Consider the following 25,586-nt stretch of genomic DNA (forward strand, 5'->3'; position numbering starts at 1 on the left):
CCTGGGGAACACCACAAGCAGAGAGGGAGATAGAAAATAGGAAGGACCCACGTTGTACTTGGGAGGGTCAATCAGAGAGGAAAGAGGTCAGCCAGGCCAGAGCCTGATCGGTGATACCCAGGTTGTCACGGAGACGGTTGAGCAGGGCGGTATGGTTGACCGTGTCGAAATCAGATGAGCGATCAAGTAGGATGAGGACAGAGGGAATATTAGAGTCAAGGTTGTAGAGCAGGTCTTCACAGATGTTCAGGAGAGCAGTTTACATGCTTCTGGGAGCTCTGAAGGCAGATTGGTGGTCATAGAGAGAGCCAACAGAATCAGAATGAAGGTTAAGCTGAGAGATGGCCAGCTTTTTCAGGAGTTCACCCAAAAAGGGAGTAATGGAAATTGGGCAATAGTTAGCCGGACACAAAGGATCAACTGTAGGTTTCTTGAGGAGAGGATGCACAGGGAGTGCTTCAGAGGGGAGGGGAAAGATCCAGAGGCAAAGGAGAGGTTGTAGAAATCAGCAAGGGCTGGAGCAAGGATATTGATGTGGTCCTTAATGGTTTTAGAGAAACATGGATGGACCTGTTTTGATGAGGCTTTCATAGATCAGACTTGTCTAGAGACCTCATCAGGGGAGAAAAGAGGAAAGGAGGAGAAAGAGGGAGGGGGGTAGGTGAAGGAGGGTCAGTAAGCAGAGAAGGAGAGGGGAAAGGAGGGGGAGCAGAGGAGAGAGTGGGCAAGATGTCCTGGGTTTTAGAGATGAAGTGAGAGGCAAGGGCGCTGCAGAGAGCCTGGGAGGAGAGAGGAGGGGTGGAGACTGCAGCAGGGTTGGCCAGCCCCTTACAGATTTTAAAGAGTTTGGGCTGTGTTGTTAGATGCCGCAGAGAGACAGGCTTGAATGTGGACTCTCTGACGACACTGTGCAATATAGATGCACTCACCTAGTGATATTAATCACCAGTGGCTACCTGCCTTCTTATATTCAATACAGAAGAAACACCTTAATCTAGCCTTGATAAAGACCTTGTAATGGTCGAAATACATGTCGGCACCCATGGTGATAAATAAAGATACAAATGGTATCAAGCTTTAATGAGTGGACAATACCTTCCATGACTAATAGCGGGTAAAGGAAACACTTATAAGTTGTGTATTGCGCGTAGTGTGTAGTAATCCAACACAAACACACGTAATCTTTATTTGGGGCACAAGAGCATGACCCCTATGGTTTCTACAACCGACTTCATGTGCAAAAAACCAAATATCAAATGAGTCAGGTGCGGTAACCACCCGTTCCTGGTGCTCTCACTACTTTCCAAACTAAATATGTTCTGAATAACTTGTTAGTTTACAGGGCCAAAAGGGCAGCATAAGGATACGTTGATGAATAAGTTAATAGTTTGTTTATTTTTTTGTTTGTTTATTTATTTGTAGAGCGCACCGGGGCGTTAGGCAACTGGGCGCTTCAGAAGTCTTAGGTTACAGATACATAAATATCTTAAATTTCTTAAGCTTACAGTTTCATAGATTTCTTACATTTACAGTCGAGGTCTCTGTTACCAGTGAGGTTATATTTGTATTTACATAAGCAACTTGAGGCAGCAGAGAGGCCAGAGTGGCTGTGAGTACATGTGCATCACAGGTAGGTTATGGATACATATATATGGTTTGCATTTGCAGTTATTGGTGACATATAGGATTAGCAGAGGTATACAGATAGTAGAGTTACCCATGGGTTGTTAATCTCAACACAAGTGTCTAGGTGGGTGGAAACCAGCCAGTCAGGGGTAATACGTCAGCAGTCGTTGGCGAGTAGCCAGAGTTGGTTTCAAAGGATTGAATGGCAGGTGTGGCTCTTAGGGAATCAGGGACATAGTTCCATAGAAGGGCTGCCAGTACTGGGAAGCTTGAGCCTCCAGTTTTTTTCAGATTGAAGTTGTGGATTCTGATACTATTGGTTTGAGCCTTTCTGATGGGGCGTTCGGATGTATGCTTAGTGAATTTCTCTGTTAGGTATACAGGTGCTTTGTTATTGAGACATTTTTGTGTAATGTTCAAGGTTTTGAGTTTGATTCTATCATTGATGGCCAACCATTTGGCGGCTCTTCTTTGCTTGGATATGTGCTGTCCTTTGGGTATACCTAATGCTGTTCTAAGGGCATCGTTTTGCAAGGTTTGGAGTTTATTGGTGTTGTGTTTGCTAGTGCCTGAGTAAAGTGCATTACAGTAGTCTAGTTTTGATAGCATTAGAGCCTGTGCAATGGTGATGCAGCTATCAGTGGACAGAAATGGTTTGCATGCATGAAATAGTTTACAGGTGTAACTTGTTGCTGACGCTGTGGCATTAACTTGCTTGTTGAGGTTAAGAGCTGAGTCTAAATAGAAGCCTAAGGTTTTAACTTCCTTAGCTACATTGATTTTAATACCATCAATGGTGATGGATTTGTACATATGGGAGAGTTTGTTTAGTTTGCTGGTGGATCCAATGATTAAAAGCTCGTTTTTTTCGTCGTTAAGACATAGACCAGGGGTCTGCAACCTTTGGCTCTCGAGATGTTGTGGACTACAATTCCCATCAGTCCTAGCCAGCATAGCTAATGGTGAGGGATCATGGGATGTGTAGTCCAAAACATCTGGAGAGCCAAAGGTTGCAGACCCCTGACATAGACCATGGGTGGCCATACAGGTTTGTATGATTTGATAGATTTTGTTTATGAGGTTAGTGTCTTTGTTGTAGTCTCCTTGGATTGTGATGAGGATCTGGGTGTCGTCAGCGTAATTAGTATACGAGACACCCAATTTGTCCAGGATATCGAAGAGTGGCTTTGTAAAAATGTTATACAAAGTAGGGGAGACACACGACCCCTGAGGAACACCACAGATGACGGGTACTGGGTTAGCAGCTGAAGTGGGCGAAAGGAATCTTGTGGTTCTGTTATCCAGGAAGGAGTTTATCCACACAGTGGCTTTAGTGGAGAAATTGGCAGCCAATTTGTGATGGCTACATAGTACTTTATGATCTACCAGATCAAAGGCGGCTGATAGATCTAGGAGTAGTAGAATGGAGGTGTCTCCTTTATCTTTGCGCTCATCTAGTTGGTTTTTGAGATCAAGGAGTGCCATCTCGGTTCCGTGTCTCTGTCTGAATCCAGATTGTAGGATTGAATCTGTATATAAACAGCTTTATTTAAGATTTTTAGGAGAAACTGAACTGTCGTTATGGGTCTGCAATTCGTTGGGACACTAGGATCAAGGTTAGCTTTTTTTAAGAGAGGTAATATCCACTCATCTTTGAGGTTGGTAGGCACAGAGCAGGATTTAAAGGATGAGTTGATAAAGGAGGTGACCAAAGGAGCTAGTTCTTGTGCAGCTTCTTTGATGATGGGGGCAGGACAGGTATCGCCAAGGCATCGAGAGGGTTTAAGAGATGTAATGATATTCTTAGCTTCTGGGATGGATATGGCTCCAAAGTTGAATTGGTTGTGAGGTTTAGTTTGGTTAGTGGCAAGTTCTTGTAGGATGGCTTCTTGAGTGGAGAGCGCGATATTGTGGAGGGAGGTTCTTTTGGCTGATATTTTGTCTTGTAGTATGGTAATTTTATTGCATAGGGCATTTTGAATGTTAGTGCACCAGGCTTTGTCTTTGGTGCATGAGTCTACAGGTGCGATAGGGGATTCTAATTCTCTGAGAATAGAAAAAATGTCCTTAGTGTTTGAATTAGCTTTTTTGATTCTGTCGTTAAAAGTTTCTTTTTTTGCCTGTATGATTTGTTTCTTGCATTTATTAGTGAGGGTTGTGAGGAGATTTTTATTTTGGGGAGAAGGATTTTGTTTCCAGCAGGCTTCTGGTTGTCTTTTATTACGCAGAGCTTTTGGGCAAGGTGTGAACCAAGTGTTAAAATGGGCAATAGGTTTAGATTTGCTCAGTTTCAAATAAGCAATGGCGTTAATAGCTGAGTTGATAGTGTTGTTGTACAGGTCAACCAGATCATTAGGGTTGGTGATCAGGTTGGAATGATTTGTAATGGGCTGAATCAAAGGGAGGAGATTTGTGACTGTTATGTTTTTTTTACAGCGGGTAAGGGCTGGTGAAGCCGGTAGTTTGGTTATCTTGGATTGAGGTAAGTCTGATATGGTAAGCAAGATCAAGTAATGATCAGTCCATATGCATGGTTCAATGGCAGTTATGAGGGAGGCACAGTTGATATCTGCCACCCTATCCAGGGTGCGGCCTTTGGGGTGAGTGGGGCTGTTGTTCCTGATGGTGAAGCCAGCTTCCATAATTGTATTAGCTAGGATAGTGGCGTTAGTGTCTTTAGGGTGGTTGAGGACTAAGTTGAAATCGCCAAATAGGAAAATTTGTGTCCCAGGTTTGGCATTAGTATTCAGAAGGGTAGCTATATCTTCTTCAAAGGTTCCTAATGGGCCAGGAGGTCTATAGATAAGGTGCACAGTAATAGTGCGTGAGGCGGAGATCCCTAGTTTTAGAGAAAGTAGTTCTGCTGATGGCATAGTCATGTGATCTATTTCTTTGATAGTGAGATCGGCTCAGCAGATGAAAGCCACGCCGCCTCCTTTGGAAGATTCTCTGTCTTTTCTAAAGATGGTAAAGTTTCGTGGGTATGGCTAGCATTAGGGCTGGGCCAGCCGCTTTATGCAGCCAAGTTTCGGTCACTGCTAGGAAGTCGAGTCAGTTGCGGGTGATGATGTCGGCAATTTCAGAATCGTGGGGTATCAGAGATCTAACGTTGATGAGGCCACCCTTAAGGTTATGTGTTTCTTTTATGGTATCACTGGTGTGGTCTTTGTTGACTAAGGTTTCAGAGGATTTAGTGCAAGGTTTTTGATTATGGATAGGTTCGGTTTTAGAGGAGTTGCAGGAGGCTTGTATTGGCTTCATCTTAGAGTGGCCCTGAGAGTTGTAGGGTGGCGGTGGCTTGGGCAGTATGGAACCTATTCTGTAATTCGTTAGTAAGGTAGGGCAAACCTGTCTCGTGTAAATCTGGGTAGTGGGAGCTGACGACTGTTGGGTTAAAGGCCAGCTTTGCATCTTGCTAGTCAGTTCCCTTACTGTCGGGAATCTATAATAGGGGGCTGCCATCGTAGATAGAGCCGTAAGTGTGGTAAGGATGACTAGAGAGCAAGTGAATGGATTGGACATAGGAGCTGTCATAACGGTGTTGGTGGAGGTATTTGTCTAGTATCAGCCAGTGTAAGGCGTAGGACTAGGCTAGTTTAAAATAGTAGCAGTAGGCATGGGGCTAGGCTAGTACAGAGCATCAGCAGTAGACATAGGGTCAGGCTAGTACATAGTAATAGGGTGCATAGGTCCAGGCTAGTACAGAACATCACCAATAGGCATGGGGTCAGGCTAGTACATAGTAATACAAATCAGGGGTCCAGGCTAGTGCAGAACATCAGCAATAGATATAGGGTCAGGCTAGTACAGTAAGTGGCAAGGGATGGGCGTCTAGGGCTAATTCAGCATGGCGGGTGGTAAATCAGCTGAGATATGCCTTAGCCAGCCCAGAATATTGTATTCAATAAGCAATTAGGGCAATGCAGGCGGAGCATAGGCCTTGACTGGAGCAATGTACACAGCACGCTGAAATGTGGTAAGAGATATATAGCAGGTCTAAAGAGGGCCACTTCATGCAGTTTCTGTCATCGTGTCAAGTGCAGAACTCTAGGCTCGCCATAGTGGAATGCACTCTGCGTATATAAAACCAGTGAGGATAGTTGCGGGTAGGTGGGTTAGGGCTAAGGTAAATAATGTTAAACATTGGTCATAGGTGCATGCGGAACATATGTTGACAGCTTGTTGATAACTGGCAGCGTTATGCAGTGGTATGATATGCACACAGTGTGATGACCCATTCAGTTACATGGATAGGGGTGCCGGTTAAACACTGGAGAGTGGGAGTGGCACACGAAGTGCAACAGATTGCCGGTAATACTAGGTGTCTCACTAAGAACTCAAGCGGCAGTGTTTACCGGTGGAGCTGGTTATAGGGGGTGGCGCCGTGAGGAGGCAGCAAAAAGTTAATAATTCATCAAGGCCGGAGATTCTGAGGATCGGATAGGCAACTTACTAAGGGTAGCAGGGACACAGCAACAGGTAGTCCAAAAGAGCGCTGTTCGAAAAGTGTAGGACTCGTGGCCCTAGGCTCGACGGCTCCTGACAGGCTCACGACAGGAAAAGGTGCCTTACAGCATGTGCTATTGAATGTGGGCTGGCTCGAGCCTGCCGGATCGTAATTGGCTCTCAAGTAGATGCAGTGGGCCAATCACAGTTAGATAGTGGACCTGATGTGTTTCAACACATAGGTGTTGGCAAGGAGATGGCGGGCGGCCATTTTGGAGTGGCTAATAGCCTTGTGGTGCTTAATGGTGGATGTTACACTCCTGTGTAATGGGGCTTAGTTGAGATAAAAACGAAATTCCCATTCAGTAGCCAGATGACAGTAACGAATTGTGGCGGGGCTCCGGCGGGAGAAATGCAAAATGAACGATGCTGTGCTGCAGGTTTACTGATACAGCATGATAGGGCAGAGTGCCTACCTTAGGTTTAAGGTGTGTCTCCAGGCAATGCAGTAACAACAAATGGGAGTCGAAAGGTAATCACCTTCCGTCTATACCACAATTTTTTATCACAAAATTGACAGAAGGATATTTGTTAAAAAGTTATTCCTCAAGCAGTAACTAAATAGCCCTACGGGTAACTCACCTCATAGCCCATTCCGTCAGCCCTAGCACAAGGTGATGTGCTGACTACAAATGGGATGTAGAGGTCCTCTCCCTCTCCTCTCTCATCACTTTCCTGTCTTCTAAAAGTAAGTGCATACGTAGTGGGGGTCGGTCTCAGCCTTTAATAGTGCTGCCTCCTGTATGTATGGCTTATAACGTGCAATGAATTGCAATAAAATACTATAACTTCCCTTTGATCACTGGTCAAAAGAATATTAAAAAGAAATATTTCTGTTCGTCTAACACTAAGTTAGGTCGAAATCTTGATTGTATTTGCTTCTAATACGTCCCCTATGTCTTTATATATGGGGTATCGGGGTCTGAATAATCAGTCCAGTACCACTTCAGGATAGGTCAACCGGTTTCAGCGGGATTCAGTTATTAGCCGCTTTCTTCAGGACGAATACTTCTATTTCTGGTATTCTCTATGTCAACTTCAATTTTAGTTGAGATTATGAGGAGGTCTTCGGGTGTCCAGTGGGCTTACTGTATGGATCCCTGACTCCTGTGTGAAGCAGTCTTTTAATGTTACTGCCTGTTCTACGGTGAGCGGATCGTGAGTTCAGCTCAGTCTATTCCAGAATGGAATCTGTCTTCACTGGTGAATGTGCGCACAGTGGAAGGATCGATTCTTCTGTCCTTATTCTTTGGAAATGCCGTGTCTCGTCTGCCGGTTCGGATGCAAGCCACTGGTCCTGCGGCGGGGGTAGGGGGGAGCTCCAGCTCCTCCTGGGGCAGGGCAACAAGTTAACCTCCATCCCTCCAGTTAAGGGCAGGGATAGTAGATCTGAATTAAATAAGTATGGAGGTCTAAATGCAACATGGGGATAGGCTCCACCTGGACCCTACTGCACTTTGTGAGGTGGCCGCCTTGCACCATGGGGCTAGGCTACTCCATTGTGCCCACGTTGCCCAACTGAAGTCCATTCACTCTTGTTATGCAACTACCTTCTGTTTGTTCCTGCCTGTAACCTTATACTAGTAACTACCTTCATTGCATTGCACTTTCTGATGTAACTACTTCTTGCTCATTCTGTCCTGTAACCATAAGCACTGTAACCAATTTCATAGGCATAAGCGCCTGGATAACTCCGTGTATGGTGCACTATACAAATAAATAAATAAATAATAATAAATAATAAAAATAATAATACATGCAGGAGAAATACCACAGGTATAGAATCAGCTGGGAAATGGGTGATAGATCTTGGAGAAGAATTAGAAGACACTGACTGGCGAGAGATGAAGAAGATGATTCCCAGAGTTGTCTTGGTCCCAGCTGCAGGCGGTTCCAGTGTTTCTACATGCACAGATTGGAGCTAGCCCTGGGATAGTTGAGTAGGCTAGGCATTACATATATGAAGTGTACACAATGTGTATGGGGGAAGGTGGTCGAAGCTGCATGCTTCTGAATACCCAAAACTGTGGAGGAGGATACCGGATTGTACATGGAAGAAACTGCAGGTAGGGCTACTGTGGCCAGCCCATGGCTGAAGGGTATGCCTTGTTCCCAGTGCCTCGTGGGCGCTTGATTGGGGGCGCTGTGTCTCTGGGGAATGGGCGCAGGCCATTCCTAGCGGGCACAGCAAGTAAGAGTGCTGTGCCCAGGGCTGCCCACCTGCCATCCTCAACGGGTGCTCTGGTGAAGTATGTTTCCTTGTTAAAGTGCCGGTTCAAAGTTTGGTTACGTACATTTCGTTTGTTTTGACATATGTGTCGTCATAAGCAGTGTATGGTGACAGCCGGTTGTTTTATAACGGAGGTGGCTTTCTTTTGTGCTCCAACCGTAAGGTTCCTTTAATAAAGTGTCTTCATTGAATAGACACATGTATGCCTCTCTTTGTGCTAGGAGTCTCTCGTATGACAGGCAAGGTCCGGGAAAGGATGCTTCCGGCTGTCTGCAGTAGGGAAGCACGCGCCTCTGCACTGTGCAGAGCACTTCCGAGAATGTAATTGCTACTGCAGCATCATAAATAACAGGACCGTGGCTCTGGAGAAGGGGCGATGAATCATGGCTGGCTTCATGCCAGGGCCTCGAGCTCTGCCAGTGCGGCGGCAGATTCCTGTGCAGGCGTGTGTACATCACTGCTCACTGCTTCTGAATTCCAGTCACTCCTGCAGGTCTGCCTGGCCTACGCCGAGGCGGAATGCATCCCATGGAAACGGGGAGACCTGCAGACAGGCTGGGGCAGCCGTGAAGGCTGGCAACTCATGCAAAGCAGACCCGCACACTGTGGTTACCTCCGATCTGCACCCATCAATACCACAGGGCTTGCAGCTGCCTCTCCCACTCTGCCAATATTGACCCCCTTACAGAACCACACTCAGTGAGGCAACCAGAAATGTCAGTAGGGCACTATACAAGACCACTTCCCTTATATTACCCTTATAGTTATTTACGGAACAACACGATACCCTAGTAAACCATGAAAGAGGCTTTTATTTAATAGCGAACATTATGCATGGAATCACTCCTACTTTTGGTACCTAAAGTAGCATCAGATTACATTATTTGCCCATACTTTTGTTTAGTGGTGGAGCGGGGATTTGAGCCCAGTCTACAATTTAAGCACTTGAACACATTTCTTCCCGCTCTGTTGGTATACAAATATTTGTTGATTGAGATTCAAGAGATAAGGTAATACTGCATTTTCTAGACATGACTTGAAACATACATAAATCACATAACAAGTGGTGAAGCTGGGATTTGTGGCCAGTCTACAATCTACGTGCTCGACCACGTACCTTCCCAGCTCTGTGGTACAAATATTTTTGGTGACGTTTTGGTTTCAACAGATACAATAATGGTGTGTTTTACAGAGATAACTTGAAAAATACACAAATCACATAAAAAAGCAATCCGACAATATACAGTTACAGAAATATGTTGAGCGGAAATGCTATGACTAACTTTATTTTGCTCATGCAGAATGGGAGCCTAAAATTACCAGCAGGCAAAATAATACACTTCTGAGTTTTAAAACTGTACTTTCAAGGCTTAAATACACACAGAGAAAGAAAATGTATGAGGTGGTCACCTGCTTCTAGTCATTGTTTTGCATAGCAAGAAGCGTTCTATACACCCCTCCCATTTAAATCACCCAATTTGCCACAGACAATAGTCTACTTACCACTAATCACTTCCCATTTTAAACGCTATGATGCTACCAAAGAGACGTGTTAAGAAGTCATTTAACAGGTCCAGTGGAGGCTCTGTTTCTCTCTTAATGCTTGAAATGCAAAACGAAAAAAATACAAACAGGAGCACCGCAACTCTTCCAGTCTGAGATTCTAAGTGAGTCTTCGAGTACTGGGAAGAGCTCATCCTACGCTATGAAGGCAATTGCTCTTCAGGCAGCCACCCACTTTGCCAACCCCAAGAAACAGCCCTGCTATTGACATGCTTTTTTACCTTAGCAGTTGGGTATTTTGCTTGGCAGTCTTTCTTTGTTTTGTCTTCTGCTGTGAGATGAATCTGAAAAGAACAGATGTTGTAAGTGAGCCAATAAAGCATCCAGTACAACCGCCCCCCACACCCTGCTTTGACCTTCCACTCCCAGGTCCGTGGGTCTGTGTCTTACGTCTGACGTCCTTCTTCCAGCCGGTCAATTCTATATTATGGAAAGTATTCCATAGTCACCTTCAGTGGGTTGAACACCTGTTGCCACACTCCCAGACCCACTCACAATCTCATTCTCACACTTTCTGGTGAAGTTAAACGCACTTACTGTGAGACGTAGATAATGTGTTTACAATAAGGGTCCATATTGATACTGACTGGAGAAGATTAGGAGCCCTGCCACCCCCATGAAAATCTAGAATACCCACAAAGATTGAAAAGGCACAGAAAAGGTTGTCTCCTTCAATGCACTGTTTTGCAATTTTCATTTTCACTCCTCACCAAGCTTTCTGGACTAGGACTGTGCACTCCATTTCCACCTGAACGTTATAATGCTGGCAAAATGGCAGTGTGGGTGCTCCTCATGTTTTGCTATTAACTTCAGTAGGAATTGGGGCTGTTTATCAACAAATTAAGACGTTACCTCTTGTAATCCAACATTTAAGAGTAATCAAATTGTATTTTACTTTGGTCCAAATAATACATATATCGTACGTTACAATCAAGTATGCCCATAATGTCATCTGTAATATATATATATTTACTACAAATTAATATAGTATTCCAGTGATTTGTGAGATAACTCTGACAAAAATTGGGTGGTCAATTTTGAATGTTCAAACAAATCACATCGAGAGGGCCAACTTGTTCACTTGTCCATCAACATACAAGTCACATTGATTATGAAGTCTATCACACAATACACATGCATGTAAAAAGCAAACAAATATTGGAAGAAGTAAGTTTATTTTCACCCAAAAGATCAATCAGTGGGGCATAAGAAATCACTAATTATATTCTCTACAGTAAATCCCACACTATGATTATTCTAAAGTGTGCCTTTAGTTTTGACTATTCCTCCACTTATATGTTTTTTTCAGCCTTTAAGAAAAGGGCCAAATGGTTTCGGTATGGATCCTTCTCATTATATATATTGGATATAGTCTTCTTCAGGGCCTAGATATATTCCTCAGTGAACAATTAGGGGCACATGTTGCTTAAAGTCGTAATTTGCATGGTGGGGTGCTGATTAAGTGCAGGCCAAAAAGCAGCATACACACATTCTCGCATATCAGCGTTTATTTTTAATTGTGAGTACCGCTTGCCAAGCTTGCACTGTATATTCATGTTTTGTGTGCATTTATAAATGACAATCCCAAGACCCAAACATAACATAAATGGTAGCGCACATGAACGGAGACCTTCATACCGAAACACCACTACGACCGCTCAACAAAACTCAGATAAGCTACCATCAACTCAGTCTCAACCTCCACCTCAAACTGCCCAAACTCCATCCATCTCAGACGCTGCTACTAAAGACAACCAAAAAGTGAAAATAGCCTTCCTGAAGGAACGACACGACCAACACAAGAATCTTACCAAAACCATCCACTTACCACAAAACCTGCCCTCTACACCAAAAACCAAAAATTTGACCTCATCGAGCTTCTGGGCTTGGCTCCTAAAAGCACTGGCAACGCATCGATCGAAATAGCAACTCATGGACAGAACCAGCCTACAAGAATCAACAACTACTCAAGAAAGACTCCCCCGTGACTTGAAACTACAATCATGGAATACCAGAGGATTCAAACACCTCACCTCACCTAGAGACGTCAACCTAGTATCAGCAGATCTGTGGTGCCTCCAGGAAACCTGGTTGACCAAAACTCCATCACTCGACGGCTTTGACCTTTGTTTGGCACCAGCGCCAAAACGATCACTTGGCCGACCATCCTCAGGCCTCATAACTGCATGCCGAATCAACAGTGGCCTGGCAATAACAGACATTATCGTCTCAAACTATTCACTGCAGGCATTACTGCTAACATGGGAACTCCCTCCTAACGCGGAAGCACTCCACCATACGATCCCGGTGGCAATACTAAACGTCTACTGGAATCCCGCGGCAATTGACGAAAAAAACTTTTTAGCCTTAATTGAATCCACTGTGGACGAGGCACGCACCACCTACAACACATACCACATTATAATATGTGGCGACCTAAACGCCCAATGCAAACAAACTTCCACTAAAGCCAACACACAGAGTGAACGACGAGGCAAAGCTTGGACCAAACTGATGAACTCTAGACACCTTCACAATTTGGATACAGTGTATAAAAGCAACACCCATCATCCAACATGGACAAACAACAACTCGGCATCCACCATTGACTATACTTTTGTATCTGAACCCATGCTATCCTTAGCAACTTCTTTCAATGTCCAGCTAACGTCATCCAGTGACCACAACATCCTGGTAACCACATGGAAACCACCACTCATCACCCGAGATAAAATGGAGAATGGACTTGAACAAAACAATCAAAAAAATAGACTGCGTCTCACAGCTCAAAGCATAAGAGACTTGACAAATCGTTACTCAAAAACTAACGATACACCTGAACACGAAACCATGGATTATGCTCCCCTGCTTATCTCATACATGACACAGCGAACCAACCCAAGCAAAACCACTCAAACACCCATCCATACATACGACAAACTCTTGGTTCTCAGACGCCGTGCCTACAGGAAAGCAAAAAAATCAGCAGCAACACTTCCCCCGTCCAAAAGAGAACTAACCATCAAAGAACTAACGAGAGAATATAAATCTTGGGTGAGAAGACACAGATGGACATTACATCAACAAGATGCCGAAACCATGCTAAAAGCCATCTGCACCAATAACGCAAAAGATTTCTGGTCTCTACTCAATAAAACATCTTAGTTTACTGGACCAGAAATTACCAATTCAATCGATGAAGCAACTTGGGCCACCCACTTTGGATCACTCTTCGAGCTGCCAAACACTCTATCCAAATACGAGCGTCCGAAACCATTGTCGACTGACCTGAATCGCCTAAACCAAACTAACACCTGGACAAAGCTGGACGATTTAGATGACATTTGTAACATCATTAAAAAATTAGCTGGATGATGCTTGTGTGGCACTCCTCCAACCTTCTTCGTAGGGCTTGTATCATCCTTTCAAGGCAGACAGGCCAAAGCTCAGGAGAGTGATTGCAGGCAATGGCCTTATCCTTTGTTCAGAGACTCTCTGGCACTTCCCACCTATGGAAGCTTGCTGGCAGAACCTAGCAGGGCAGGCTGTGTGCTTGCTGGGTACCAGTTCTAGAGCCGCCTGGACGAGTCCTCGGAGGCTGATATCTCCCTCTGTACCCTGGGAGATGTTTAGGGGAGGGATCTTGCTTCCCTCTTGGCACTCCTGGCCTTCCTTCACTGGCGGAAGATGTAAGGTAGACTGTACCTTCAGCCCAGGTACAAATGAGTCTTTCTTCTTACTCCTTTCAAAGTTGTCGGATGATCTGCTAAGTGAGAGGTTCAGCCCTCTTTTAAGGCCAAATGGGCCCCAGTGTTTGATGCAGGCCAAGCCCATCTTGATGAACCAATCCTGGATCCCCACCAACAATCTTCTGTTATGCATGAGGTCAGGACCAGAGTGTTCTGCAACAGGACAGACAAGGGGAGACAACATATACCTAAGTCACACCAATCTTCCTGTGTGTTGTGTATCGAAGTGTTTCTATGGTTAACTGAGCCCTCTGTGACTTTCGATTAAATCACAGGTTTGCCATGAAGTATGTGGCGAGAGCAGACTTCTTGTCTCCCCTAAATCACATACTTCTCCCCTCTGTAAGGGGTTTGCTCTGTAGGTACACCTGTGGTAGCTGCTGGACCCAGACAGGCCATTCACTGCCTTTTATACAGAGAAGTGGGAACTAGCTTCAAGTTGACACATTGCATACCAAAGGGTTGTTAGTCCCGCCTTCCTGTTGTCTGTCCGGCAACCAAGCCCCCTCAGCAGGCTTGCTTCAATTAACTCTCATTAGTATACACTTCCACCAGCCGCAGTAGACAAAAGAAATGCAGATCCATGGAGCCTTTGATATTTAAATTAGGCTGCTCATGGCTGGAGGAAGGTGTGCCTTCCCCCTTCTTGAAATGTGTTGATGTACCCGTGGCTGTCATATTCCCGCTGAATATGACAGGGGAAGACAGCACCTTTAGACTGTGTCTTCCCGGAGTACATGTGACTATGCATTTTGTGCAGGAAACAGATGAAATGGGTGCGGAATGGCCACACACATTTCTGGGAGGTTGGTCTCCCATCATTCATTTTCATTATTTAAAAAAAAAAAGAAAAACAGGCGAGCGCACTCTTCCCGTGTGGATAGTCAAATTCCTCACATGCCCCCCGCCTCAACATGTGAACTGCCACCCTACTGAGGGTCTGGTTCATCATCAAGGTTAAAGTACCAGTTGAGTATATCTGCATCTCCATGTTGGTAGCCTGGCTTGTGCTTCATGTCCATATCTAATCCCTGTAGGGATATGGGCCAACACAAAAGCTTAGGGTTCCCCCCTTGCATGGCCATTAACCATCGCAGAGGCCTGTGGTCCGTCTGGATCGTAAAGTGAGACCCAAAGATGTAGAGTTTCAGCTTCTTTAAGGCTCACATGAGTGCATATGCCTCTTTTCCTACGACAGCCCAGTTCCTTTCACTTTTTGTCAACCGCCTGCAAATGTAGGCGACAGGTTGCTCTACCCCTTCAGAGTTCAGCTGCACTAACACTGCTCCAATCCCAAAATCACAGACATCCGTCTGGATGATCAATTGCTGTCCATAGTCTGGCACTTTCAGAAGTCGGGCCCTGCACAATCCATCCTTTAAATCCTGAAAGGAGGTTTGACAGGCAGCATCTTTTTGGATGTTACATAATTCAGGGGCATGGCAACGGTCCCATAACCTCTGATGAACAACTGGTAGTACCCGGTGAGACCTAGAAAGGCTCTTAGCTCATTCTGAGTGGTGGGGATGTTCCACTCCTTCACAGCTTTTACATTTGCTTTGAGAGGTTGTTTCTTCCCTCCACCGACCAGGTGGCCTAGGTAAGTCGTGGTACCCTGCGCTACTTGGCACTTCGTGGCCTTCATGGTCGGGCCTGCATTCTGCAGCGTCTGAAGCACTTCTTTCAGTTGGGACACATGATCCTTCTAGGTGTGGCTGAACACAGCAATGTCTTCTAAATAGGTTACACTGAAGTTTGCCAGTCCAGACAAAACCTGGTTAACCGACCTCTGAAAAGTGGCAGGGGCATTCTGGAATCCAAAGGGTATCACAGTGAACTGAGTGAACTGATAATGTCTTTCCGAAGTTGAAAATGCTGACCTCTCTTTCGCTCAGTGGTCGAAGTGGGCGGGAGCGGTCGGGAGCGGTGCTACTCTACTTCTTTTAAATAGGTTTTACCGTTCCTATACTTTTATTTTAAAAAGAAACCGTTGAAACTTGCACTTTCAGTGCACTGCACTGGATGTTCCCTTAAACAACAGGTGCATGTGTTTTGGGGTTTGTATTGTGTATAGGAGGGGGTGCACCAATGGGATTTGTGGGGAGCGGTGCAGGCAAGTAGGGAACATAGTTCCACTACTTCTTTTCGTACACTTCAATCACTGCTTTCACTTCATCTGTCAAGCCGAGCTGCTAATACCCCGCTGTGAGGTCAAATGTACTCATGTTCTAGGCACAAAAGCAAACATCAGTTTTACCAATACTCGTCCTTTTAGGAACCAGTACCACTGGGCTAGCCCCAGGGGCTGTGGGATGGTTCTATCAGTCGTAAGGATTACATCTTGGAAACGTCCTCCGTGATGGTGTCTCTGACCTTATCGGACATCCAGTGAATCCTACTCTTCACTGGCTTAATGTTGCCAGTGTTCACATCATGAGTGCAGCAATATGCGCGACCGGGAGTCAGAGAAAACAGACTGGCAAACTGTGGCAGTAAACGGCGACAGTCTGTCCGTCGCTGTTCTGACAGGTCTGTTGCAAGGTTGACACCTTCAAACGACCCATCTGTGGCTTCAGTGTGCAGAAGGTCAGGGAGAGGATCGGTCTCCTCCTCAGTCTCTCCATCAGTCACTAACGTCATGACCAATTCATCCCGGCTATAATGAGCTTGACGTGAAAGACCCTGCACATCTGTTTAGGTCCTTTCACGTCAATGAGATAATTCACCTCAATTACCTTTTCCAGCACATAGTAAGGCCCAATCCACTTATCCTGAAGGGCACTGGGTTTGAAAGGCTCCATAATCCACACCTACTGGTCTGGAGAATAGACTGTCACTGTGGCGTTCTGGTCGTGCCAGTGCTTCATCAGCTCCTGACTGGCCTTTAGATTCTTGGTTGACTGTTCCATGTACTTTGCCAATCTAGACCGAAGGCCGAGAACATAATCCACCACATCTTGTGACGGGGATGAGAATTTGCTTTCCCATCCCTCTTTCACTAGACTGACGGGATCTCGTACAGGGTGTCCAAACAGAAGCTCAAAGAGACTAAACTCTACTCCCTTCTGTGGTACCTCCCTGTAGGCGGGCACAGCAAAGGGCATGGCAGGAGAATATCCCATTTCCTCCACAGGTGCTCTTCCAAGCCACCTATCATTCCTTTCAGGGTCTTGTTGAACCACTCAACAAGCCCATTGGTTTGTGGATGGAAGGAGGTAGAGAACCGGTAGGTGACTCCACACTCTTCCCACATAGCCTTCATATATGCTGATATGGAGTTTGATCTACTGTCAGAAACGACATCCTTGGGGGATCCAACACGGCAGAATATCCAAATCAGAGTCTTCCCAACCACGGGGGCTTTCCGGCTGAATATGACAAGGGAAGGCGGCGCCTGCATGCTGTGTCTTCCCGGACTATGCCTTTTGTGCGGGAAACAGATGAAATGGGTGCAGAAATGGGCGCACACATTTCTCAGAGGTTGGACTCCCATCATTCATTTTCATTATTAAAAAATCAAAAAAGCCCAGGCGTGCGCACTCTCCCTGTGCAGATGGTTGAATTCCTCACATCATGTTCATCAGAGCCGTAACGTAAATGGAAGGTGTAAAAGCCATGAATAAGGCTTTAATGTCTTCCATGCATGCCATGTTTCATTTTCCATCATTTGTATGGCAGAGAGGAGGGGCAGAGCACAACTTGCATTTCTGCTGTCTCCCTTCCTGCCCACCATACAAATGCATTAGCATTTGCGCCGGCATGTATGTTCATGCCAGTGCAAATGCTGGAGATCCCTATGGAGTTCGCCTGCTTTATGGACTAGCATAAAGCAGGCAGAACCCAAAGGGAATCATTGTACATGCTACCTGACATGTGCCCATGGCAGGCAGCATGAACAATTACAATTAAACCCTCCCCTACATTCTCACATGTCAGGTAGGTTTTAATTTCAATTGGGGACACTACTTACCATATGCACATGTTTGGGAGGGTTTAATGTAATGTAATGTAATGTAAAGTGGTTTTAAATTGCAGCCTTCTATAAATAATGTTGGCCTGGCACTGTAAGAAAGCAGGACAGGGTGTCTTACTTGGATAGCGGGAAGGCAGATGCAGAAAACATTGGTGTTGATGGATGCAGGTTGGAAGTACCCATTACCTGTGTGCCGATATGAAAATCTCTATGTTGTTTGTGGTTGGTTCTGACCGGACAGGTTAGTCATATGGGTAGTCCCCAGATTGTGGAGTTTAAAAGTTAACAGCATGATAGAACAGTTCATAGAAGATGGATATGGTCTGTATCTGTTAAGTACACTAGACCCAGGATGTCGTCAGTAGGAGTGTGGCAGGTGTAAGAATGCAAGCTTTTAGTAGTGAGGAGGGATGAGGGGTAGAGAGAGGGGTGAGGGTGTTGTCACTTCCTAGCTATTGGTAGTAGATTTCACTGAGATTAAATGTGCGGACAAGTACCATGCAGGAGATGTTCCTCGAGTCAGCTTGATTCCCACAGATGGTAGTGGAAAGAGTTTCGAAAAATGCGTTTTGTGAATTAGCCCACCATTCTGGGGAACATTTATTAGTCGGTTGGTATTATTTTCATTTTCTTTGAAAGTGGTTGGCTGAAAAGCCACATCTTGAGCGGTTTGCTGAAAGTCAGTTGGTTCTCCTGTAGGCAGATAATCTCCGGTAGGGTGTCCCACAGTTTTGTGGCCAGAACTGAAAAAGAGGATCCTATTTGCTGTTTCTTGTTGCAGTTGGGCACTAGTACTAGTGCAGCATTGCTGGACCTAAGTGTTCTGGAAGGAGTGTAGTGTTGAAACTTACTTCTAAAGGAGGAAGGGCCCTGTCCAGGGTTTGAATGATGGGCGATGCACAAGGTTTTGAAATGAACCCTTTTTTTGATGGATAGCCATTGGAGAGCACGTAATGATGGCATGATATGTTGAAATCACTTAATTCTGAGAAGTAGTCTTTCCGCTGCATTTTGAACTCTTTTGAAGTTTCCTCATTAGGTAATCTGGGAGTATGAGATAGAGGCTGTCTACTTGGGATACTATTAGAGAAATGATGGCCATGGTCCTGTGGGTGAATGTTAAGTAAGGGAAGATGCGGCGTGGCATGCGCAGCTGGGAGAAACAGCTTCTGACAATGGATTTGACTTGTGGGTGAAGAGTGAGGGTGTTGTCCATTTTTGTTCCAAGATTTCTTACTATGGTTTACGGGTTGGGCAGGGTCCCATCTCGTCAGGCCACGAGATTGTGGTGCAGTTAGAACCTGTAGGATTACAGAGCATCACCTCTGTTTTGGTGGGATTGAGTTTTAGGGCCTCATCACGAGTTGGGTGGCAGCCCTTAAATGCGACAGCAACGCTATTACTGCTGCATTTAAAGGCCGGCTCTGTTATAGGTTGGCCAGTAAGTTGGAGTTTTACTTCCAGCAAAAACCTGGAGGTAAAAATGTCCACTTGCCGCCCGTTTTTGGCCGTTTTCGGTGTTTTACCATTGGAGCAATTACCGCCGGTGGTAATAGAGCCCCAATCCCATTATGGCCCAAATGCTACTCGTGATCCGGTGCTAAAAGCACCGGACTGAGTAGCAGTAATGCTATTTTTGCTGGAGGGATCCTGGTGGTAATACAGCCCGGATACCGCCAGACTCGTGATGAGGCCCTTAGTCTTTTTGCTGTCATCCAGGCGTCCACCTGTGCAGGGAAGTTTTTAATATCTCTGGTGTTTGGTGATGGGTGGTTCACAAATGTGTAGATTATGTGTGTGCCATCCATGTAGCTGTAGGAGGCGATACCAGATTTATTGATGATGCCAATTAGGGGTGTCATATTGATGTTGAAAAGTAGAGGTGAGAGTGTGGATTCCTTGGGTACTCTACAGTTAAGTGTGCAAGGCCGGAAATAGAAGGGCCCCAAGATTATGGTTTCCGTTCTGCCCGTGAGGAAGGTGATCCAGTGTAGATCTGATTCTTTAATGCCAATATCTTCCAGTCTTTTCAGCAGGATCTCGGGACTGATGGTGTCAAATGTGGCTGAGATGTCCAACAGGATGAGTGCACTTTGAGTTTTCTTCTGCATTGTTTTAAGGTGTATCCCAGATGGAGCACAGAGCTGATTCTGTACTCCTAGAAGGTCTAAAACAGTGCTGTGCCTCATTGAGGATTTATTCTTTTTGCGATAAAGTCCCGGAGTTGGACGATATATATAGCTTCCCAATTAAATCTGTGTTTGAAATGGGGCTGGGTCTTTTGGATCTGCGTTGGGCTTTTGAGCAAAGGTCTTATGTATGCGGATTTCAACTGAGCTGGGACTGTTCTGGTGTTGATGGAGTCATTGAGGATGGATAGGAAGATCGGCGCTAAGTCTGGAGAGTTCATGATTGATTTGTAAAGATTGAGGGACATGGATCCTCAGGAGATCCTGATGGGTTGCATAATTCAATGATAGCTGGTAGGCACTCTGCAGACAAAAGGATTATAGAGAGGTGGTAGTGGCCGGTGTTGGTGAGATCTCAGTGGCATGCTGGTGGAGCATCCTTTATTATCAAGGTGACCTTGGATGTCTAGGTTCTTTTGGGTGAAATATGCAACAATCGGGTCACAGAGCTCTTGTGTAGGTGTAAGGGTTGCGTTACATGCTGTCAGGTTTTTCAGTTTCCTGATGTGATGATCTTATAAATTTCCCTTTCGCTGCGATGCGCCTAATCAATGTAGTTGGAGTTGTGTGCTTTATTTGCTTTGAGTACCTTAGCCCTGGAAGGACGTAAGTGTTGATGGTAGGCAAGTTTGCTAGTTTGTAGATTGTTTTTCCTCCAGATTTTCTTCAGTTTCCGATTTTCTTTTTTTAAGTGAAACATTTTGCTTGTTTTTGTTTAAAGAGTTTTTGAACGTTTTTTTCAGGGCAATGCTGTCCAACGCAGAAATAAACCAGTTGTGAATGTGGCGGAGTTTGCATCCAACGTGGTTGTTGGTCCATCACAAGATACTGTACATCTGGTTGCTCCCAGTATTTGCAATAGGGAGCTGATGTGCATTTCTTTCCACACTCTGGTCATGGTGGATGGTACTTTTGAAGGTCCTTTGAGGCATGGCGTTTCTATGAATATTGTGAACAGGATAGAGGGATCCTCCAGAGGAGGGGCACTGGAGAGCGGACAGCGACAATGTTTTCATTCCAAAAAATACCATCCAGAGTGTGTCCAGCTATGTGGGTGGGACCCATGACCATCTATTTGAGGTGTAATGCAGCAAGGTTCGCTCCAAGAGACTTTATAATATCGTCATCTTCTTTCTCGAGCCAGAAGTTGAAATCAGTTGGCGATGTATGGACAGGATGGCGTCAGCAAATTTGTCAGCAAAGTGAGGGCTGTAGGAGGGAGGTGTCTAGATTAAGAGCAAGCTTAGTGTAGCTGTGGGAGGGATGAAGCAGGTCAGAGCGAGTGATTTGCAGTCTGGAATGGTGTCAATGGAGGGTGTTACGACTACGGAGGAGTCTCTATGCACCAGAGCTATTGCACCGCTCCTATTCTTGAACCCTGATGGGATACTCTTGTGGATAACCGGGGGACTGGTCATCTGAGAGCCAATTTCCTATTATGAAGAGTAAGTATATCTGCTCTTCGGAGAGAAGGTAAAACATTTCAGAGGAGTGCTTAGAGACAGAACGTCCATTGATCAGGAGGCATCTTGTGCCTGTCATTTCTGGGTGGGTTCTGGTGCTTGGGACAGTGCTTTTGGGTTGTTCAAGGTTGCTTTCATTAGTTTTCCAGGGCTCCACGATAAGGAAGGCTTTCAGATTCAGAGAGGCTTAGCAGGTTCTTCTTAGGGTCTGGCACATCTCTTAGTTCCTGTGGCGTGGTTATGGTGGAAGGTACAGGGTGTCTAGTGTTGAACGGAGTAAAAGGTATTGTTTCTTGCGGGTCACCTCTTATGGTTGGTTAAATGGCTGTCGTGGTAAATGCAGGCAAGGATGGCAGGCCTTGGTGAGTCCTGATTCTCGGGTCAATGCTAGGTCAGCTGGTTGCTTCAGAAGGTACCTGTAGATAGAAGTAGTAAATGGGCTCTTGAGGTGAGGTAATGGGAAGCCTGTAGAGTCTCGAGATGCCTGATCGGAAGGGGTAGTGAGAGCTGCTTCCATTTCTCCCCTTGTGCTTTCTTCCTTTCTGATTCTGCCATCTTTGCGGTTTTTAGCCATTTTTCCTCCCTGTCGTTATTGTGGATCGGGAAGAGAGGGAAATAAGGTATTAATGCATGAGATGTCATGTGCTCATGGCAAGGCATGTTCCTCATTGAAATTAAACCCTCCTCTGCATGTCCACTGGTTTGGACTGCTGGTGAGGTAGGCTGCATAGAAGGTCCGTTTCGAGGAATGCTAGTGCTTCTCAAACATGGAATTATTTTAAAATTCAAAAGTCAGGTGCCCCTTCTATGACAGAGAAGTCTTTTAAAAAAAGGTGGGGAGGGCTGAGGGAGCGATCAAAGTGGTCTGGAACAGAATGCTGCACTGAATGAGATGACATGCGCGGCCTGTGACACGACCACTGCAAAGCCACTAGTTTTGGCTTTGCTAAAGGCATCGCCTTTGGCTGCACAAGTCTTCTCCCAGGTACAGGGAACGAAAAAGGAGAGTTGTTACGTTATGTTATATGCTGTAAACACTTGTATAGCGCAAACCTACACCAGCTAGGGCATCACAGCGCTGCGGGCAAGACTGAGGTCGAAACGAAAGAAACAGCAGAAAGAAAAATCCGGCATTAACAGTGTGCCAAAGTGATCATAGACACTATGACGAGATAAAGGGATAGAGTTCCACAAGAAGGCTGCAGAAACAGAAGAAGAGCGTCCCTCCACAAGGAAGCGCTTGGCACAAGGCGCAGCAATGCACAGCACACTAGCAAAGCGGAGTGGACGTGGGGAACAAAGCAAATGTATTCTGCATGTACTCAGGCCAGTTTTTTAGAAGGCGCATTGCACTATGCAGAGAGCCTTAAATTTGATCCAATTGGCTACCGGCAGTCAGTGCAAGGATTTAAGAATAGCAGAGGCAGAAGCAAGACGAGAATCACCCATGGCTTTAAAAACAAGTGTGAAAATACAACAGTTCGCTTCAGTTAGCAAAACACAATCACCATATGTTTGCAATGCCTGCTACAGTCAGACCATAAATCCTGTGGTTACAAGTACAGCATCTCCTCCAACCCGAGGTGGATTGGAGAAAGGTATCCCTACCGTCCACAGACCAGAGCATAGGTAGCATACAGCACTGCAACTGCACTCCCACCTAAACCCCGGACAGCTCTTGGCACACAGCGAATAGAACGCACAGCACTACCATCTGGTTCATAGCACTCCAATTCAGACCTGGAGCTGAAAGTATGTAGCATTATCAGCATGTTGTGGGTGCAGCATTGCACAGTACTGCTATGATAGCTCGGGTCAGCAGTCACAGCCACACACACTCGTGCAATGAAAGTACCAGAAGCTGTTGAGTTGAGAGCGGTTGTAAGCAGTGCGGCCTACTTCGAATCAAGGCTTTGTCTCTGCACTTTTCACGAGCACCAGTGGATGCAAACAAATCCCAAACTATTGCACGCGCAATGCAATCTTTCTGGTGCTCCATCTTCGTGGACCACCAATCAAAGTAACACCAAACCGGCGTCGCCCCAGTCAAGGGCCGCTGGCCCGATGGCCCGTGGCATGTCACACGTGCCGCTGCGCCCAGTTTTTTTTTTATCCATTTGGAAGAGGGAATCATTTGGAAGAGTTGCGCAGTGCCAGCCTTGCCAGTGCCAACGGTAGGTTCACCAGGCAACAGGGTGTGGTCAGGGGGGGGGCAATTGCCCCCTTGAACTCTCCCCAGGCGCCACCAATGACAAGTGGGTTCCCTTTACGTCTTTGTTTTGTTCATTTTCGGATGGGTGTGAAATATTGCAAGCCTTTTTGGCTTGCATGCTTTTTCCCTGCCAGGTTACCTACATTACAAGTGGTGTTTATTTATTCAATTTGTGCAACATTTTGTTAAACAAACCTTTCACAACCAGAAATGCATTTTCGTCACATCAATAAAAAAACATAGTTAATTAGATCCTAAGAAGTAATCAATATTTGCACCCTGAGTTACAAGAGTTAATGAAAGAATGTCATACAATTTAGTTCAAAAGTGAAGTAAAGCAAGCATCAAGGACACATGCGTGCCATTCATGAGTCCAAGCGTAAGGGCCTCACCTGAAGAGTGGAGGTATTTGGAAAAGTACAAAGTTCTCAAGTCTCTCTATGGTATTTAAGGGAGGAAAGTTGCATTGCAAATCCTCGTATTACCATTCATTTATTCATGAGTGAGTGAGTGAGTGAGTGAGTGATGAGCTATGGATTGCCATTTCTGATTTCTGATATACTTTATAATGTGCAGTCTGGAAGAATCAACGGCCTCTGGGCGTGAAGAAATGATTAAGAGGTTGGCGCAACCGGACACTGCTGCTTAGGTCCTTGACCATAGACGGAAGGACTTTCATACTCTGGAGGTTTTTCTGCTTGTGTTTTTCCCTGTAGTTCGGGGACTCGCTTTGCTTGCTCAGCATTCCTCTTCCTGAGGTGCAGAGGTGGCGAGAAGACATCAGAAAAGGGGCACTCATTTCTACGCCCCAGGAAGGAGTGGGATGGTCTCTCGGACTAGCTATGGAGTGTACCTTTGGCACATAATATGAGAACCCCATGGTGGTTCGATCAGCACCTCTCACTGGCTCGAACATTCAACGCTATACTATTAGACACATCTTGTAACAACATTTCACCAAGATCCTGGTATTACTGAAAGCACCCAGGAACGTTTAGCCTACACTCACATAGGCCCTCATTCCGACTCAGGCGTTAAGGGGTTTACGGCGCCGTAAACGGCGCCGACCCTTAACGCCTGATTACAAGGTTCCCTTTGCGGGATGGCTTTTAACGGCTGCTTTTTGCAGCCGTTAAAAGCCATGCCGCAAAGGGACCTTGGCGATAATTACGGCACCATAATTTACGGTGCCGTAATTATCGCCTTTCCCCATTCCCATTATGCCCTATGGGGCAAAAATGGGAATGGGGAAGGGGCCATTGGTGAATGGGGAATTACCGCCCCACTCACCTTGGAATGGGGCGGTAATTCCGCCATCCACCATGGCGGAATTGCAACCTTAGCGGCATGGACCATGGTGCTAATAGCACCATGGTCCTCCGCCAAGGTTGTAATGATATCCATAGACATTTAAAGGACCCTGTCGTATACCGGCAATACTGATCACATTTCATTTTATGCGATACCAGCAAAAGGTACCCGTTCTCTGAACGGGTTCTGTAGACAGACATGACAACACTCTCATCAATCGTTGAAAATCAATGATCCTGTAGGTCGATGTTCCAATTGGCTTATCGCTTGATGTGATTTGCACCCTGAAGTAAACAGCACTGAGGATGGGCATGCGTCGCTGGCTGACATACCCCAGAGCAGACGTTGTGAGGAGGCGAGAGTTGGTGTGCTGGTGCATATTGGGACCTTCTGTGCTCTCCCACCAGCTGTGCCCTCGTCGTGGCATGGTGCAATTCGTTGAGGTGCATTTCTGTACAAATATCTTGGAAACCGTGCATCGTAGGGCCTTCAAATGTGGTTTTTGCAGCCCCATACGGACTTCACGTTTTGTTCCTCGTATCGAGACAGGTCCTTCTATGACCACATTGATGGTTCGCCAATTTCAGGCAACCGTCTCAGTGTAGGGTGTCCGAATGTCATGTAGCCAGTAATGTCCGGAGGGTCCTAACAGGTAACTATGCAACATTTGGTGTAGATTCGTGAAACAGTGTGGCATTATATAAGGAACAACGCTTCGCCAAGCCACAAACACATTTTGACTTTTTTAAAGAAAGATGATTGTT

The 25,586-nt window shown here is 45.6% G+C and overlaps 1 protein-coding gene across 1 annotated transcript in view; it reads right to left on the reverse strand.

The window, feature by feature from the left end:
* Positions 1-25,586, reverse strand: part of LOC138580339 (semaphorin-7A-like) — a 234,258-nt gene that overhangs the window by 139,172 nt on the left and 69,500 nt on the right. The window contains exon 3 of the mRNA XM_069650793.1: positions 10,147-10,209. Within this exon, the coding sequence (XP_069506894.1) occupies positions 10,147-10,209 (63 nt within the window). The remainder of the gene's footprint in view (positions 1-10,146; positions 10,210-25,586) is intronic.

This window comes from Ambystoma mexicanum, chromosome 1p (genome assembly GCF_040938575.1).
Source record: "Ambystoma mexicanum isolate Mex_15411 chromosome 1p, UKY_AmexF1_1, whole genome shotgun sequence".
NCBI lineage: Eukaryota > Metazoa > Chordata > Amphibia > Caudata > Ambystomatidae > Ambystoma > Ambystoma mexicanum.